The sequence below is a fragment of the Macaca thibetana genome, chromosome 3 (genome assembly GCF_024542745.1).
Source record: "Macaca thibetana thibetana isolate TM-01 chromosome 3, ASM2454274v1, whole genome shotgun sequence".
NCBI classification, from domain to species: domain Eukaryota; kingdom Metazoa; phylum Chordata; class Mammalia; order Primates; family Cercopithecidae; genus Macaca; species Macaca thibetana.
This window is the reverse complement of record NC_065580.1, coordinates 51,045,041-51,062,255: the sequence shown is the minus strand read 5'-3', so window position 1 is coordinate 51,062,255 and position 17,215 is coordinate 51,045,041. Positions and strand designations below refer to the sequence as shown.

General features: G+C 41.4%; 1 protein-coding gene across 3 annotated transcripts in view; it reads right to left on the bottom strand.

The window, feature by feature from the left end:
- Positions 1-17,215, bottom strand: part of LAMB4 (laminin subunit beta 4) — a 107,813-nt gene that overhangs the window by 44,259 nt on the left and 46,339 nt on the right. For all 3 annotated transcript variants that reach the window (XM_050785146.1, XM_050785144.1, XM_050785145.1), the window contains exons 15-21: positions 13,985-14,170; positions 12,589-12,704; positions 11,318-11,438; positions 4,188-4,365; positions 2,500-2,643; positions 867-1,098; positions 270-427 (exon numbers count right to left, since the gene is read on the bottom strand). In XM_050785146.1, the coding sequence (XP_050641103.1) occupies positions 270-427; positions 867-1,098; positions 2,500-2,643; positions 4,188-4,365; positions 11,318-11,438; positions 12,589-12,704; positions 13,985-14,170 (1,135 nt within the window). The remainder of the gene's footprint in view (positions 1-269; positions 428-866; positions 1,099-2,499; positions 2,644-4,187; positions 4,366-11,317; positions 11,439-12,588; positions 12,705-13,984; positions 14,171-17,215) is intronic.

The following is a 17,215-nucleotide window of genomic DNA, read 5'->3' as shown; positions in this document are numbered from 1 at the left end:
ATTGATTTGGTCTCATTTGGTCAATTAATTTTCTAGAACATTATTTGCAAACAATTATAGCTCAGTGGCCAATGAGTTTTAATTGTCACTGATTTGTTGAATCATTCAAATTCTTTGTTCAATAAAGCAGCAATTTATCACATTGTGTCTTCTTACCATTTCTGCACCACACATCTGTCCAAGATAGATAAGTCATGAATATATGATCATTTTACAGATTATAGTGTGGGATAAAGAGAAAAAATTGCATCAAGCACTATACCACATACCCGTATAACCTTGAAGACAATTGCAGATTACATCTGAGCTCCACAGATTCTGATAACAGGAATGGGCAAAATACTGATTGCTTGAGGGATCATCCGGACACAGGCAAGGACGACAGGGCTGTCCTGAAGAAGGATTTCCATAGTAACCATCAATACACCTGTCAAGACAATTTCCTTTCACCAAAATGTTCCCAGGAAAAGATCACGTTAGCCAATGAGAATTTGCTATACTTTAAAACAGTGCAACTCTGAAAACTGAATATTTTAGAAGACGTTCATTTGCTCTGCAAAACAACTTTTGGTTTTAAATCAAAAGTCTCAAGGTATGGTCAATTAAACTCTGTGTAATAGCACTCGATTTACATTTGAGGAACATAGAAAGTAACATGCCAGGCAAATGTGTGTTATTGATTTAATCCAACATTTTCTGGCTCGTAAGATGATTTTGAAGGGTGAGAAAACAATGATCTCCCCCACCTTTAACAGTCCTCCCTCCCACACTTAAATATTGTTGAGTCTCTACTCAATGGACCTCCATTAGGAGATTGGAACAAAGTATCAAAAACCTGAAAATTAAAGTGCATATGAATTCCATACCTTTCACAGTTTCTGCCAGTTGTAAAGCCTCCACAATTGAAGCATGACCCCGTCTCAGGATCACAAAGTTCAGCAAACCCATTACAAGGGCAAGACCGGCAGCTGGGAAATCCAAAGTAGCCTGCCAGGCAGCGATCACAGCGGCGGCCAGACACCTCTCCATGGCAGGGGCACTGTCCTGTTACTAGGTCACACACAGTGTCCTTTGATCCTTGAGGATGGCAGTGACATGCTGGATAAAGCAAAGAGAAGTATGCTGGGGCAGGGATGAGTGGTGTGTGGTGGTGAAAGAGTTACAGTTCTGGTGTCACGTTTCCTGTCCCAAGCTCGGTGAACCAAGTAAGCCTGTAAGGTGCTTAGGACAGAGCTTATAATGAGTTCCAGGTAAACGTTAAATAACAACTCACTGAGTCACTGGATAAACAGTATGTTGCGAACAATTGGGTCTTATGAACATTTGTTGTTTATACAGAGAAACCAAACAAGTAACATGTTTTTAATGACTTAAACTTCCATATATCTTAGGTATATTAATAAAACCTCTAGTATTAATATTATAGTATTAATATAGTATATATAACTACTATACTATAATAATGGTATAGTATTAATATAACCTCTAGATTATAAACCATGTAAGAACCCATCTTAACATGGTCAGAGTTTTCTTTTTCCTAGACAAGATGGGAGAGGCCCAATCCTTTTCTGATAAATTGTTGAATCCCTTGAGCCAATCTTCCCTGTGCCACAATGTGATGCCAGTTTATTTGATATGGTGGCACATGGAAGAAATGTTTGTTCCTTTGTCTAGATCCCTTTGTGTATCTCAGGCATTTTGTAACTTTTTTTTAAAAGAAAAGAAAGCAATGATGGGTCCAGTGATGGGCTGGGTGGGCGGCCATGCCCAAGCAATGCCCAGGAAGGGGAACCATCTCTCTGAATTACGACAGAAAAGATATGTTTCCCTACTTGGAAAGGAAATTAACCTATCTGTAGGTTTTCATGGTTCCTAAGGTAGGAATCTGAGGGAACAGTATTTTCACTAATGATTTTCACTGTGAAGAGAGAACTATATACCATGAGAGCTGGATTATCACCTGTGGATGAAGCCCCATCTAAACCCTTATCAGTGAGTGACTTATGAACTGAGTTACAAGGCTGTTTGCAAACCTCGCATCAGAAAGGGTGACACCCTTGTTGGGAGAAGTCTTGTCTGTGGTGGCAGCATTGTCCCTTTCTTGACTCCCCAATCTTATCATTGTTTTAGCCTTTCCAGCCACTGGGCTCGTGAGCTAGATCCTCAAGCTGGCTTTGCCAGCTCCCTTCATGGTGCTCCACATTTTACCTTAACCATCCATTTGATACAGACTGCAAACTTCCAGAGGCATGGACTATGCTTTGTTCATTACTCTCAGTTCCTAATGCAGCTCTGCCTACAGTCAGGGCCCATTGATGAATGGATGAATGAAGTGTAGCAAAAAAATGTTCAGTATATTTTATCTACATAGATAGTCTGAATAATGTAGTCAAGTTTCCAATCTCCTCCCCTTAAAAACTCCCCCCATGACTTTGCCTGCTGTCAAAATGTCAAGACTGTGAGCAAGTGTTTCCCCTGGTATGTTTTGCTACGTACGGTGACAGCCATGATGCCCCAAACCATAGCTTCCAGGTGAGCACCTATCACAGCAGCGCCCGACCACAAGAGATTTACACTGGCACTGGCCTCCAAGTCGACTACAGCTGGATCCGACTGAGCCCTGGGGGTGACACTTGCAGGCTGCAAGGAACAAAGGAAGGGAGGTAGAAACGAATGAAAAGGCAGAGAAGCACCTCACCTTGTTAGTAGCTATAGTTTACCTCTCCCTCATTTAAGACCTCTTTAACACTCAACTCCCTCATCTGTTAAACAGGGATAATATAGGATCTGCCTTGTGGGACTGTTGTATGGATAAAAGGAAATAAGGTCTATGAAGTACTTAGAACAGTGCTGGTACATAGGGTGCTCAATAAACATTACTTAACAAGTTAACAGACTTAAAATTGGTTTTAAATAATTATTCTAATGTAATTAATACTATTGGCATTCTTAATACTTCAATTCCTGATGTTCTACATTGGTGCTGAATTTTACCTACTATTTTATTTATTTTTTAGAGACAAGGTCTCACTCTGTTACTGGAGTGGTGTGATCTTAGCTCACTGCAGCCTTGAATTCCAGGGCTTAAGCAATCCTCCTGCCTCAGCCTCCCAAGTAGCTAGGGCTACAGGTGTCTGCCCCTTACTAGTTTTTTGTTTGTTTGTTTTTTGTTTTTTTGAGACTGAGTCTCGTTCTATGGCCCAGGCTGGAGTGCAGTAGTGCGACCTTGGCTCACTGCAACCTCTACCTCCCCAGTTCAAGTGATTTTCATGCCTCAGCCCCCCGAGTAGCTATGATTACAGGCACGCACCATCACACCTGGCTAATTTTTGTATTTTTAGTAGAGATGGTCTGTCACCATTTTGGCCAGGCTGGTCTTGAACTCCTGACCTCAAACAATCTGCCTGCCTCAGCCTCCCAAAGTGCTGGAATTACAGGTGTGAGCCACCATGACTGGCCCCCCTTACTAGTTTTTTATTTCCCCCTATTCCATATAGTTCATGAGATGGTGGGTACCCTGAACTCATAGCTCTGTCCTAAGGGAAAAAGCATTTGCCTGACATTCAGGAAGCCTCGACTCTCATTGTAGCTGTCACTCTATAGCCACGCTTCTCAACTGAAGGATGATTTTGTCCCTCAGGTGACATTTGACAAAGTTTGGAGACATTTTTGGATGTCACAACTAGGGGAGGGCGGTACTGGTATAAGATCTGCAGGGCTGCTGCTAAACACCTGATAGTGCATAGGGCAGGCCCCTGCAGCAAAGAATTATCCAGCTCAAAATTTCAGTAGTGCTGAGGGAGAAAAATCCTTCCATAGCTAAATAAAATGGGTAAGTTACATACAGATTTTGGGCTCCAATATGCTCATTTATTAAATGAATATTTTGGGATGAAAGAAGATGTCTGGAGTTCCTTCCAGCACTAGAATTCCAAATGAATATTTTAGGACCATTGTTCTAGCCATCTAGCCTACAAATGCTGCTGCAAAGTTTCTCTTTTACACACTCACTGTACTGTGCATTATGATTCCAACACATCAGCAGACCGCTCTGTGTATCTAATTACTGAGTGATGCATATTTTGGTTGTTGTTTGGAGTGGATGCTAACATAAACTGATTTGCTCTAAAAAGCATTTGTATGGATGTCAATGCTTCAGTAGAGTTCATTAAACAGATACATACCCACAGCCCCATCATGCAGCTTGGCGGACATGCTGATGATCAGCCTTTCACAGGCACCCGGGAGCACTTGAGGTCCCATTGCTGAGGCAATTTCAACACAGTTGTGAAGTTGATACTCATCTAAGTCCTGCTTGCTGCAGAAATTCTCCAATGAATTGATTTGGGGAATAAGGCCAAGCTTTTGAAAGAATGCGAAAAGACTTAACATTCAAACTATCTGCTGTGTAAGATTCTACTTATATATATAAAAAATTAGATCTATGAAAATAATGGTTGAAAGAAGACTCAACTCAATCCTTTAAGCTGGTTAGGACTGAAGACTTTTAAGATTTTCAATTTATGGAAGAAATATTTAAATATTTATATTTCTGGACTTGTGGCACAGAAAAAAAAATAAGCCTTTATCTTTTTACTGTCATATTTTTTACTTGCTAATATGTTTGCCTAGATTTGAAAGAGTAATAACATCAAGTTGGTCATTTTGAACAATTGGTGTTAAAAGCAGCCGTGAAAGTGGGTTTTAATTCAGCAGGCAAAGTCTGGAGACTAAACCTGTGCACAGATACATCTCCTCTAGTCTTCTTTTTGCTTTATCCATCCTGAAACCAGTTTCCATAGCCCTTTACTTCAACCCTCTTCAGTCTTTCCCTCATTGTCCTTTGACACACCCAGCTAGTGGCATCACAACCCTAGATGACCAGAGCTGACCCTTCGACAACACAGGTTTGAACTGTACAGGTCCCTTCTATGTGGATTTTCTTCCGCCTGTACTACTCCAAGACAGCAACGCCAAGCCCTCCTCTTCCTCCTCCTCCTCAGCCTACTCAGCATGCAGATGAAGAGGATGCAAACCTTTGTGATGATCCACTTCCACTTAATGAATATAAACATTTTCTCTTCCTTGTGATTTTCTTAATAACGCATTCTTTTTTCTAGCTTACTTTATTGTAGGATACAGTATATACTACATATACAAAATATATATTAATTGGCTGTATGTTATTGGTAAGGCTTTCAGTCAACAGTGGGCGATTAGTATTTAAGTTTTTGGGGAGTATAAAATCATATGTAGGTTTCTGACTGCATGGGGGGTTGACGCCCCTAACCCCCGAGTTTTTCAAAAGTCAACTGTATTTACAAGTGTCTCTTCTTTCTGTGGCACTCTGAGCATATGCTGTTACCTCCTTACTACACAGAGGAAACAGACCCTAGCAAAAGGCCTGGAGGTGCCTACTACCTGCCTCCCAAATTCCAGGTTCTCAAGTCTTACCACCCATCCAGGACATTTAGTGCTCAAGAAGGAAGAGGTATTGGAGTGGAAGAGGTATCCCATTGGTAAATCCTCTAACCTCACAAAACTCTTCTGCAAATTATGCTTGCTTTCTTTGCTCTCTTCCTCTCAACTCACATTTAAATGTGCTCAAGTCTCTCTCATCTATAAAATCACCTCCTCAATCGCACATATTCCTCTTGCCACTGCCCTGTCTCTGCCCTTTGACTTCTTAATAGCCAAATTTCTTAAACAATCATTTCCTTGCCATCACCCCTGCCTCATCTCCCATTCACCCTTCAAACCAATGCAATACTTCTCCCCTACCCCATCCCTAAATGTTAGAGTTCCTCAGGGTTCTCTCATCAGCCCCCTCCTAACTCCACACCTACTTCCTAGGTGATCTTGGCCACACTGGAACACTGTCTGAATGGGTGCCAGCATCTGAATTTACATCTCCTGCGCCCCTGTCAGTCGTGGGCTCCAGATCTGCACTGATATCTAATGCCTATTAGTTGCCCCACAGGCACTGCAAAACAAACATGCCTGAACCCCACTTTCCTTTCTGTGCTTATTCTTGGTAAACAATGCTACCATCTGCCAAGGTGCTCAGTGGAGAAAACTGAGGGAGGTCATCTTTGACACCTGCCTCTTTGCTATCAACACTCTTGCCTAACGCACGTCCCCCACACACCAAATCACAAGCCTGGCCAATTCCTCCTCTTAGATGTTTCTAGGGTACATTTATGGCTCTTTGTTCCCCTGCCACTTCCCTAATTCAGGCCACCTGGATGATTATAGTGGCAACCCAACAGATGGCCCAGTGTCCACTCTTGCCACACCCAATCGATTTTCTACACTAAAGTCAGAGTGATCCTTTTAAACGCTGTTTGTCCAGATAATCTCCTTCTTAAAACTTTCCAGTGGCTTCCCATTGCCTCAGGATAAAAATCTGAACTTTTTTTTTTTTTTTTCATTTTGCTATGCTCCTCCTGCTCATCCTCTCAACCCCATGGTCCTGAATATGGGAGGTACTGCCCCTTTAGGGAGCATTTTGGAAATTCGTGGAGGTGGTTTTAGTTGTCACAGCAATAGAGTGATGTTTATTACAGGCATTTAGCAGGTCGCCGTCAGAAACGTGGGACATTCTCACAAAATGGCCCCTATAGCTTTTGAAAGTTCCATTGGATATTCATGAAGGAGAAAACACTGTTTATAGTTTGAATTGAGAGCCTAACTCTATGTTTTTTAAACATGTTTACAACACACCTGCTTTCATGGCTGTCTCCCCTGCAGTGATTCTATCTATGTGAGCATCTTCCTACTTCATTGCATATTCTGGTGTATTCATGCCTGTACATGCACATATTGAAGTCTGATGATTTATTTATCCATTACTTTCCTTTTGTTTTTCTTTGTATTAATATTAGCATATTACATTGAAGTTATTTGGAAGTCATGTGTGCAGGTAGGCTATAGTGCCTTGAATTTCATTTCAGGATGGTAAGGAATATTAGAAAATACTTATAATAAAAATATTTTTAACAGTTAAAAAAGGGGGCATGGGGTTGGGTCAGATGAGGCTGAGAACCACTGCGAGAGTCACACTGAGCTTTTTGGGTCTCTGCCCTGTCACAGTTCCCAGGACCTCTAACCCCATGCTCTCGTTGCCTGGTTGTCTGCGTCTCCCCTTTAGTGAATAAGAACCGGGGTGGCAGGTATAATGCATGTTTTGTTTACACTTATGCCTACCACAGTGTCTAATTTATAGTAGGTGCTTCATAAAAATTTATTCAGTAAAGAATATTTACAGATCTACTACTGTATTCTTAAGTTGATATGAAAATGACTCTGTGCTCTCCAAACACAAACCAAGTGGGGAGAGATGAAGAAGAAAGCCAACCAGAGATTATTTACAGCTCTTCGTCTGAGCCATTGAGAGTTGGCCATTCTGGGAACTGAGAAGATGGACCAGATGACAAGAGTCCCTGTCAGCTATACGATTTTTTTTTTTTTTTTTTTTTTTTAGACGGAGTGCAGTGGTGTGATCTCGGCTCACTGAAACCTCTGCCCTCGGGTTCAAGTGATTCTCCTGCCTCAGCCTCCCCAAGTAGCTGTGACTACAGGCAAATGTCATCATGCCCAGCTAATTTTTGTATTTTTAGTAGAGACGGGGTTTTGCCATGTTGGCCAGGCTGGTCTCGAACTCCTTATGTCAGGTGATCTGCCCACCTCAGCCTTCCAAAGTGCTGGGATTATAGGCATGAGCCACCGCACCTGGCCAGCTATAGGATTTTGTAATGCCATGATTCACTTCTTCTACTAGAAACTTTTAAGGACTTTATGTTTACCAAGTATATTCCATTCCATGGCTTAAAAAGAAGAATGGCAGTTTTATATTCTAGAATGCCTAATATATTTTTTACTCTAAACACAGTTTTATAAATGCACATACCATGTAATCTGGGTAACTGAAAACAAATTTCAGTGATCTCACAGTGCTTGCCAAACAAAAGGCATTTATGCAGAAGGAGCACCGTGGTTAAACAAAGGTTTCCTTTGGTCTTCTTGGTAATGTCCCCTGGTCTTAGATGCAAATGTTAATCTGGCTACAGAAAAGAATCAACTTTGAAAGGGCTGCGTCCCAAGCAGTCAAGTATCTTATCTTCCCTCAGCAACAAAATTGGTTGTATGGCATTAATCATGTTAGTCAGTGACAATGAAATGTGCAAGGACTTTCTCCTCCTGGACATTTTGGGTCAGAGACCACAGTGCACACTGTAGGTGCCCGGCCTAGGTCTGCCTTGGCAGGCTGGTGTACTCATCCTGTAGTGGGTGTGGCACTGGCTCCTGAAGCCTCACAGCTGTTCCCTTCTTCAGAAAACTGCACTCAGCCACCTGGTCCAGGGGTTTATGCACTCACAGTAGGGCGGATGGTGGTGGTGATGAACCTGTAGCTGGGCATATATAAGGCACCCCTTTGCCTCCAGGGAGGTTCAACTGTGTGGTGCAATCCAGGCTCCAGAGCTCCAGGTGGGATCAGCCTGAGGCCACACTTCAGTGGAGATCACATCCTTGCTTGGTTTCTTCCCCTGTCTTCCCCTATTTTCCTCACTCCTCTCCTGTCAGGAACACACCCTCAGTAAATCACATCAACCTGAGTCCCTGTCTCAGCTTCCGCTTTAGGGAATCTGACCTAAAACAGGTCTGGGCCTTTTCCCAGATTTCTGACAGTTACCAATTATGGGTTATTCTCTTAACTTTTATTTATGCTTCAGGTTTTCCAGAGTTATATGTAAGAGAATGATCGATTGAAAACTAATCAAATTCAATATTTTCTTTTATTTATTTTTTTGAGACAGAGTCTTGCTCTGTCACCCAGGCTGGATTGCAGTGGCGTGATCTTGTCTCATCGCAACCTCTGCCTCCCAGGTTCAAGCGATTCTTGTGTCTCAGCCTCCTGAGTAGCTGGGACCACAGGTATGTGCTATCACACCTGACTAATTTTTGTATTTTTAATAGAGACAGGATTTTACCATGTTGCCTAGTCCGATCTTGAATACCTGGCCTCAAGTGGTCTGCTTGCCTCAGTCTCCTAAAGTGCTGGGATTATGGGTGTGAACCACCATGCCCCGTGTAAATGCAATATTTTAAAATTAATTCCAAATTATTTACTTATTGCATCTATCAAACATCATTGTAATGATTTTATATACATGTATTTCTTCTGTATTAGGCTGAGAATTATTTTTTAATAAGGAACCATATTTTACACCCCAGGACCAGCATATTTTCTGGCCCGTATATACTCAGTGAATGAGTGGATAATTTGGATGAATACCTTTAGTACAGCATCAAGTGATACTCTTTGGAATTTACAAAGTTTAGAAATATTTAGGACATAGATTTAAAAATCAAGGTATGTCGACTGTTATAAATTTGAGTTTCCTGATTATTATAATAACAGTAATACCCCTTAGTGATCTAGGACTTCATTAATTTCTTCCTTTCTCTTTAATTTGCTGGGGTTCCCAATTTTTGGCATTTTCTCCCCAAATTAAACCTATCAGATTTGATTTTCTTCCCTTTGTAACTCATATGTTGGTTAATGAGTGCGGTTCTATTTAAAACTCCTCAGTGGAGAAATGGATTATATAGTTAGGGAAATCATGACAGTTTAAAATTCCCAATTAAGAGTTTGTTTCTACTTTCTACTTTATTTCTACTATAATATGGTAGAATCTACCAGGTAGATCCTTTCACCTGAACTCTTACAGAGCTCTCTAGGTACAGGATTTATAACACCTTTGATTATGGTTGCCAGATGAAATGTGGCTGTGAAGTCTCTGTGCAACTACTAAACTCTGCCTTTTAGCTTGAAAGCAGCCATAGATAATATATAAACAAATGGGACTGGCTGTGGCCCAGTAAAACTTTGTTGGGCTGTATAGTTTGCCAATTAAGTCATGGTATTAGAAGATTCTCACAAATATGCAGAAATGCAATTTTAGTAAAGAAATTTTATTTTTATCCATGAAATTACTTTTTAAAAATCCCACACAATTCTATACAATTCTTTTGAAGTTGGGATGAAACTGGTACCTTCATACAGTACTAAAGATCTTAAAAATTAATTGGGAAGGCTGGGCACAGTGGCTCATGCCTGTAATCCCAGCACTTTGGGAGGCCGAGGCAGGCAGATCATCTGAAGTCAGGAGTTTGAGACCAGCCTGACCAATGTTGTGAAACCCCATCTCTACTAAAAATACAAAAATTAGCCAGGTGTGGTGGCGTGTGCCTGTAATCCCAGCTACTCGAGAGGCTGAGGCAGGAGAATTGCTTGCACTCAGGAGGCAGAGGTTGCAGTGAGCCAAAATCGTGCCACTGCACTGCAGCCTGGGTGACAGAGAAGATTCCGTCTCAAAAAAGAAAAAAACAATTTAATTGGGGAACATGTTCCAGAAAATATTTTGACAAATTATTTCAAGAGCCATAATACCTTAGGTAAAGTAGGAAAATATTTTAAAGTATTTTAAAAAATATGTATCAAATATATATAGTAGTAATATATATCAATATAAGTATATTTCAAATGTATCAAATATACATAGTAGTAAAAAATAGAAGCAACTTATATGACCAGGAATAGGGAAAATAGATAAGTAACTTAAGTAAATCTACTCAATGCCCAACTTTGCCCAGGGACAAGCCTGGGTCTGAAGGGCTGTGCAGAGTAAGAAGTTTGGAAGGAATGCCAGTCGCCCCACTCTGTGGGGGAAAGACGCTGGAATAAGTCACTCAGGAAATATTATGCATGGTTTCTAAAGATAAGAAGACGGCATACATACCATAAGAAAATGCTTATGATGAAGTGTGAGGTGAAAAAAATTGGCCTACAACATTGTATAAGCACTCTGATTTCAATGATACAAAAGTGTAGGATGTATAAAATGGGAACTTAGAAAATGATAATGATTAATGTGGTTGGATTTCTTCCACACATTTCCTACACCACCAGGGTGCTGTCGTGGCTCAGGGCAGGGATGTGGAAGCAGGCAGGGTGGCTCTGATTCTAAACTTCTCACTCACTAGCTCTGTGACCCCATGCCTCTGTTCTATCACCTGTAAAATTATGAAAGTACCTGCCACACAGGGTTTCTGTGATTAAAGAATATGTAAAATACTCCAAACCATTACTGAGACATATTGTTATATAAGATTTGCAAATGCTATTAGTTGGCTTTTATAATTGAGCAAATACATTTACATTTTTTAAGAAATATTTCACTAGTGAGTCTAAAAGTAGTTATAATGGTACTTAGTAGTGAAGAAAGCACCCACAAAGCTCTGTGATACTTACGGAGTCCACCAGGATGTGTGAATGAGTATAGGACTCTCTTTCCAAAGGCTGAGAAAAATAGACGTCTATGGAATATTGTATATCTGGTTCTAAACAGATGGGTGTGGGAAGCAGCATGATTCTGTATTAAGAGAGATAAAGCAAAAATTCAGACCACAGAAGCACAATTATATTAGCTAAATGGCCATAGTATTTGGTAGCATTGCACTTGTGCTGGGCAGTGACCTACACTGTGGGCCTGAGGCCAGTGTAGGTCTAGACCAGCACAGATGGGTTGGTTGGACGGTAAAGTCACGTTCAGATCCTCTGTGGCTCTTCCATACGATTGTGCCAAGTATCAAAGTCTGAGAAACTATTGGCTATGGGTTGTTATGACAACTCTGGGGAAAGGATGGGACAGAGGTCCTCATCCCATCTCTCATGTTAACATCAACAGGATCTCAAAAAATCTCAAAAAAATTATTTTGCGGCAGGGCGCTGCAGCTCATGCCTGTAATCCCAGCACTTTGGGAGGCCAAGGTGAGCAGATCACCAGATCAGGAGTTCAAGACCAGCCTGGCCAACATGGTGAAACTCCGTCTCTACTAAAGATACAAAAAGTTAGCCGGGCATGGTGGAACGCTCCTGTAATCCCAGTTACTCAGGAGGCTGAGGCAGGAGAATCACTTGAACCCAGCAGGCAGAGGTTGCAGTGAGCAGAGATTATGCCATTGCACTCTAGCCTGGGTGACAGGGTGAGACTCTGACTCAAAAAAAAAAAAAAAAAAAAAAAAGAATTATTTTGCCACAAGTTTCTATTGGGGCAAAATCAGTGGCCTCAATATTATTAGGCTTTTACCTCAAAGATTCTCATCTATTGAGAGTAATTAAGCTGAATGTTTTACTCTTATTCTTGTTGCATTTTGCTTTCTTATATTTCAAAGCCACCTGGGGACTGGAAAAGGAACACTCAAGATTTAGAGTCAGGATATCCTGGCTAGAATCCTGGTTCTGCTACACATTAGCGATGAGTTTTCAGTAAGTCATTTAAGTATTCTCCTTCTCAATTTCGTCTTCATCTGATAAAGACAAAACCTGCTGTACTGAGCTGTTATAAAGATTAAAAGTGATAATAAATGTAAAGCATAGTGTAGCACACAGTAAGTGCTTAATATATGTTACAGTTTTCTTCAGTCCTCCTCTTTCCCCACTTAGTTCCCAGACACAAATTACTGATAAGTCAACAAAATTCTAAGAAGCTTTCAATGTTTGAAGACAGGTCTGAAACATACCTGGTAGCCGCTGGTAAGGCAAAAGACTGAGGCTTTGACTGTGAAGTCTTAGGTACGCAGTGCTCACTCCCTCGAGAGGGGTTCACCACGATCTGGACAGTCCAGTCAGCTGCAGACTAGACAGGCATGACATTAAGGCACGTCACTGCATGGATGCAGGAAAATGTTTTGCACGCACATACATATAGCTAATGGAAAGTGCATGAACTTGAATTTGCAACCCATAGGCCACTTGGCAAACAGTTTTGGAATTGAAAGAGTCTTAGAGGTTCACTCCCAGGCCCCAACTCTTTGATGTCTGAATTGTGATCCAGGCAGAAAAAGCATTGTTTCTCATGGGCTCACGGGCCTGGAAAAACCTTAGCTCTCCTGACAAGCCTAATCCCTAACCCCTGTTTCCCAGGGAGTTGACTCGTTTATCATGGCTCTGGATCACAGAACAAATAATAATAATTTGGAATCTTTTACAAGGAATCTATATATTGGGGAGATATGCAAATTTGCTCTATTCTGAAGTCTTACAATTTGGAAAAGCTTTTTCAAGGTGTCAGGGTCATGTTCTCTCTATAGATATATTAATCTATATTTATTTTTAAAGCCTTTCTTATCATATTCACTGAGCCGAAGTTCATTGACCTTCCTTGGCTTTCATTTGTAAGTGAGAAATACAGAATTATGTCCTATCATGCATTTCAAAGCAGATCAGCTGCTCTGGGCATGTGGCGCACCATGACAGCCTGCAGAATGTGGTCCCCAGTGGGGCTTGGGAGCCTCTAAGACCACACGCCCTCCAGCCATATCAAACATGTTTCAAAGGAGATGTTCAGTGGGTTTCAAATCCAAAGGAAGGTTAGGAACTATTGGTGTAAATCAACTATTTTTCTAATTTGGCTTGTATTCTGTTTTAGATATTTCTTAAAAGGCGGGCAGCAGGGGGTCTAGTAGTGGGAAACAAGAGGGGCAGTTTGCTTTTGGTCTTTCTCTTGTTGCAGGGTAAGATCCAAATGCAAACAAATGCCTCTGCTGCATCACCTGTGAGTCTGAATCTCTGTACATGTGCTGGTTTAATAAATTTTTACAAGAAAAGTACCAGGAGGGCAGGATTTGTGTTATTTTGGCTATTTTTCTCATACAAACAGTCACCACTTCCTTAAACCTGGTACCTTAAATGTATAACTCCAACTATAGCTTCTCTCCATGGGCTACAACATGCATGCATATGGGTCACTGTGCTGCTTCAATATCTTTAAGAAACCAGCTTTATAACGCTCCCCAGATGTTTGCTTTTTACAAATCTTTTTCTGATGAACCTATTCTAGCAAGGCTGAAATGGAAACAGTTCAAGAATGTATTTCTGTCAGCTTTTCACCACCGAAGTTGGAGAGTTAAAGGATACCTGGGTTTCATAGCGAATGGCAATGGTGAAGTCCACAGGAAAGGGAATGTTGTTGACAGCAAATCTCAAGCCAGCCCCAGGGAGAACCCTGGCAAATCCAGGTCCAGTCCATGTAACAGGGTTCCCAGGAACTGGCTCTCCTAAAACAATGTGAACAGCAGGACTCTGGCCAAAAGTTTCCGAGCCCTAAAATGGGAGAGGAATGTAAACAGCTTTGCCTACAATCAAGGCCTGAAAGAGTTCAAGAAAACCAGTCCCCCACTGCACCACCCCCTGTATTTCCTGGTGTGTATAGGATTCATATGAGTCACAGATGAATTATTCTAAGCAGAATACAGTCCAGAATCCAGCTGAGAATAATGTGCTAATACTGCAGCTTTGGAACATATGTTACTGTATAGAATGATTGATTTGAAAGCAGTGTCCCGGGAAGCAACTTTAAGTACCCCTTGTGCTAATGAACTGAGCAAATTCCACATGGATAACCTTGGGTTTTCTCAGATATGACTGTGGAGTTCTGCCCAAAATATGGAGGCTATTCCCATGCCCACTTTAAGGATTTTGCCTAATTGGGCATGACAATGAGAAAACCCACATGGATTTATTTTCTAGATATTTCTTCCATGCAAAATGAGAAATGCTCCTCTTCTATCTGCTTGGGAGCATGTAAGTATAAAACTCCTAACATGATTAATTAGAATCCCTGATGGTCTCTATACTGGATGTCAGCCTGAGGCCATCTGGACCCTGTAGATAATACCTCTTTAATTACTTTTGCATCTGCCTCTCCACACTCACAGCCTCCGCTCAAATTCCTCCTCTTGTTACTTTTGCCTGTGTTGCTGCAATAGTCTCTTGGCACTGTTCTCTTCTCTCTCTTTGGTTCAATACATATCATGTACTGCTGCCAACCAGGCATCTCAAACTCTTTCTAACTGCCAACAGAATAATGCCAAGTTACCTAGCCTGGAGTTCTAGTTGCTCTGTGATCTACCCCAAACTGCCCTTCATTTGATAAATGGTTAGTAACAATTATGTGCCAGCTCCTGAATTAGGAATGCAAACTAAATAGGACAGAGCCTCTGCCACAGAGGAGTTTAGAATCTTGCATCTGAGGCAGAAATGTAAATGAGAAATTGTACTGTCAGATTGGGTTTTAATAGACAGAAGTATATGTAAAGTCATCCATATGCAATGTTTTTCAAACATTAAAAAAAAAAAAAAAAAAAAAAAAACTCTTGTGAGGCTGGGTGCAGTGGCTCAGGCCTGTAATCCCAGCACTTTGGGAGGCCAAGGTGGGTGGATCACGAGGTCAGGAGTTAGAGACCAGCCTGTCCAACCTGGTGAAATCCCATCTCTACTAAAAATACAAAAATTAGCCAGGAGTGGTGGTGTGTACTTGTAGTCTCAGCTACTCAGAAGCTGAGACAGGAGAATCACTTGAACCTGGAAGGCAGAGGTTGCAGTGAGTCGAGATCACGCCACTGTACTCCAGCCTGGGTGACAGGGCGAGACTCTGTCTCAAATAAAATAAAATAAAATAAAATAAAATAAAATAAAATAAAATAAAATACCCTTGCAATTGCAGTAGACACTGTAGGTACCCCTCCCAAATCTCCTTTAGCTGTTTGGTGCACCCATCCCCCAGTTGCTGTGTGTGTGGCTGCTGACAGCTCACAGTTGAGCCTTGCTTTGGAGGATTGCTCTTTCATATCTCCCTCCCTAACCACCCAACACTACCTCTGGGAGCTCACAGCCAATGACTGATTGAGACAAGGCTGACCAGGTTGTCTCAAGTGGCAGGACAACTTTGCCTGCAGTGTATGCCCCTGAGCTCCTCTGAGGATCAATTCAAGGTTTGTTTTACCTGAGACCACGTCTCGTTCTCTTTCCTTTTCTCTATCTTTTATCCTTCACTCTCTTAAGAGTATTCCTGAAGAACATTTCCTTGAAAAATCACATGCAATTGAATCCCATCTTAGGCTCTCCTAGGGCACCTGACTTGACATAATTAATGCCAGACAGTTTACCTAAAAGTAGATCCTAAGATGCAATTCTGGAGGTAGATAATTTACTGTTTGGCTGGCAGTGAGGACCATGGTGGGTGACATGCACAGATGATCCCTGGCATGAAGTCGTGATACAATTGCTAAAACTGTCACCTGTGGAGAAATGGGACAGAATACAGGCAGGGAAGGGGAGGCACTGACTTGAGCAGTATTTCTGGCACTGAAAGATATGGGAGGCATCCACATCCTTTGATGTTCCAGTAAGAACTGTGGAAATAGGTGGCTGTTGTTGAATGTCTTTGATGAGAGAAAATGACAGGGTCAGGACAATCAATCACCAATGTAAAGCAAAGTGTGAGAATCAGAGGGCCTCCCTGGGGCATGTTTAAAGAGACTCTCATCTCCTTAAACTAGAGGGCAAGAAGAGTTGAATATTCTTCACAAACATTAATTGTAAGAGTTGCAGAACTTCAGAGAAGAGGCTGAATTATCAGCCTAGGTAAATTACTTATATAAAGATAACTGTCTATTGGGGAAGGGGGTATACCCATAATCTTTCAGTATTAGTGGATACAGGATCTGAGCTTATGCTGATAACCAGGTATCCAAAGTGCCACCATGATCCCCTTGTTAGAATAGGGACGTATGTGGGTCCTATAAATGGACTGCTGGGCCAGGTGCCTTTCATAGTGACTTCACTGGATTTACAGAACCACCTATTGATAATTTTCTTCAATTCTTGAGTATATAATGGAATGAATCTGCTTTGCAGTTGGCATTGGTTCTTTGACTTGTGGGTTAAGAGCTCTTGTAGTAGGAAAAGACCAAGTAAAATCCCGTAAAATGAGCCCCAACCCCAAACCAAGACAGTACATAAAAACACTATTGCAAATCAGGGGCATCCTCAGAGTGCCACTCTCAAGACTTAAAGGATGAATGGGTGGTGGTTCTCAACATATCCCCATTTAAGGCACCAGTCTTGTTTCTGCAGTAGTTGGATGGATCACTGGCAGATGGAATTACCACAAATTTAATCAAGGTATAGTCCTACTTGCAGCTGTTGGGTTGGATGGAGCGTCTTTACTAGAGCAGATTAATACAGCCTCTGGAACATGCTATGTAGATATTGATATGCAAAAATGTTTTCTCTTCCATACTTGTAAGGAAAAAGGAACATCTGCAGTCCTTTGATGTTTCTATATTGTCTGCAAATGTGGTGGGG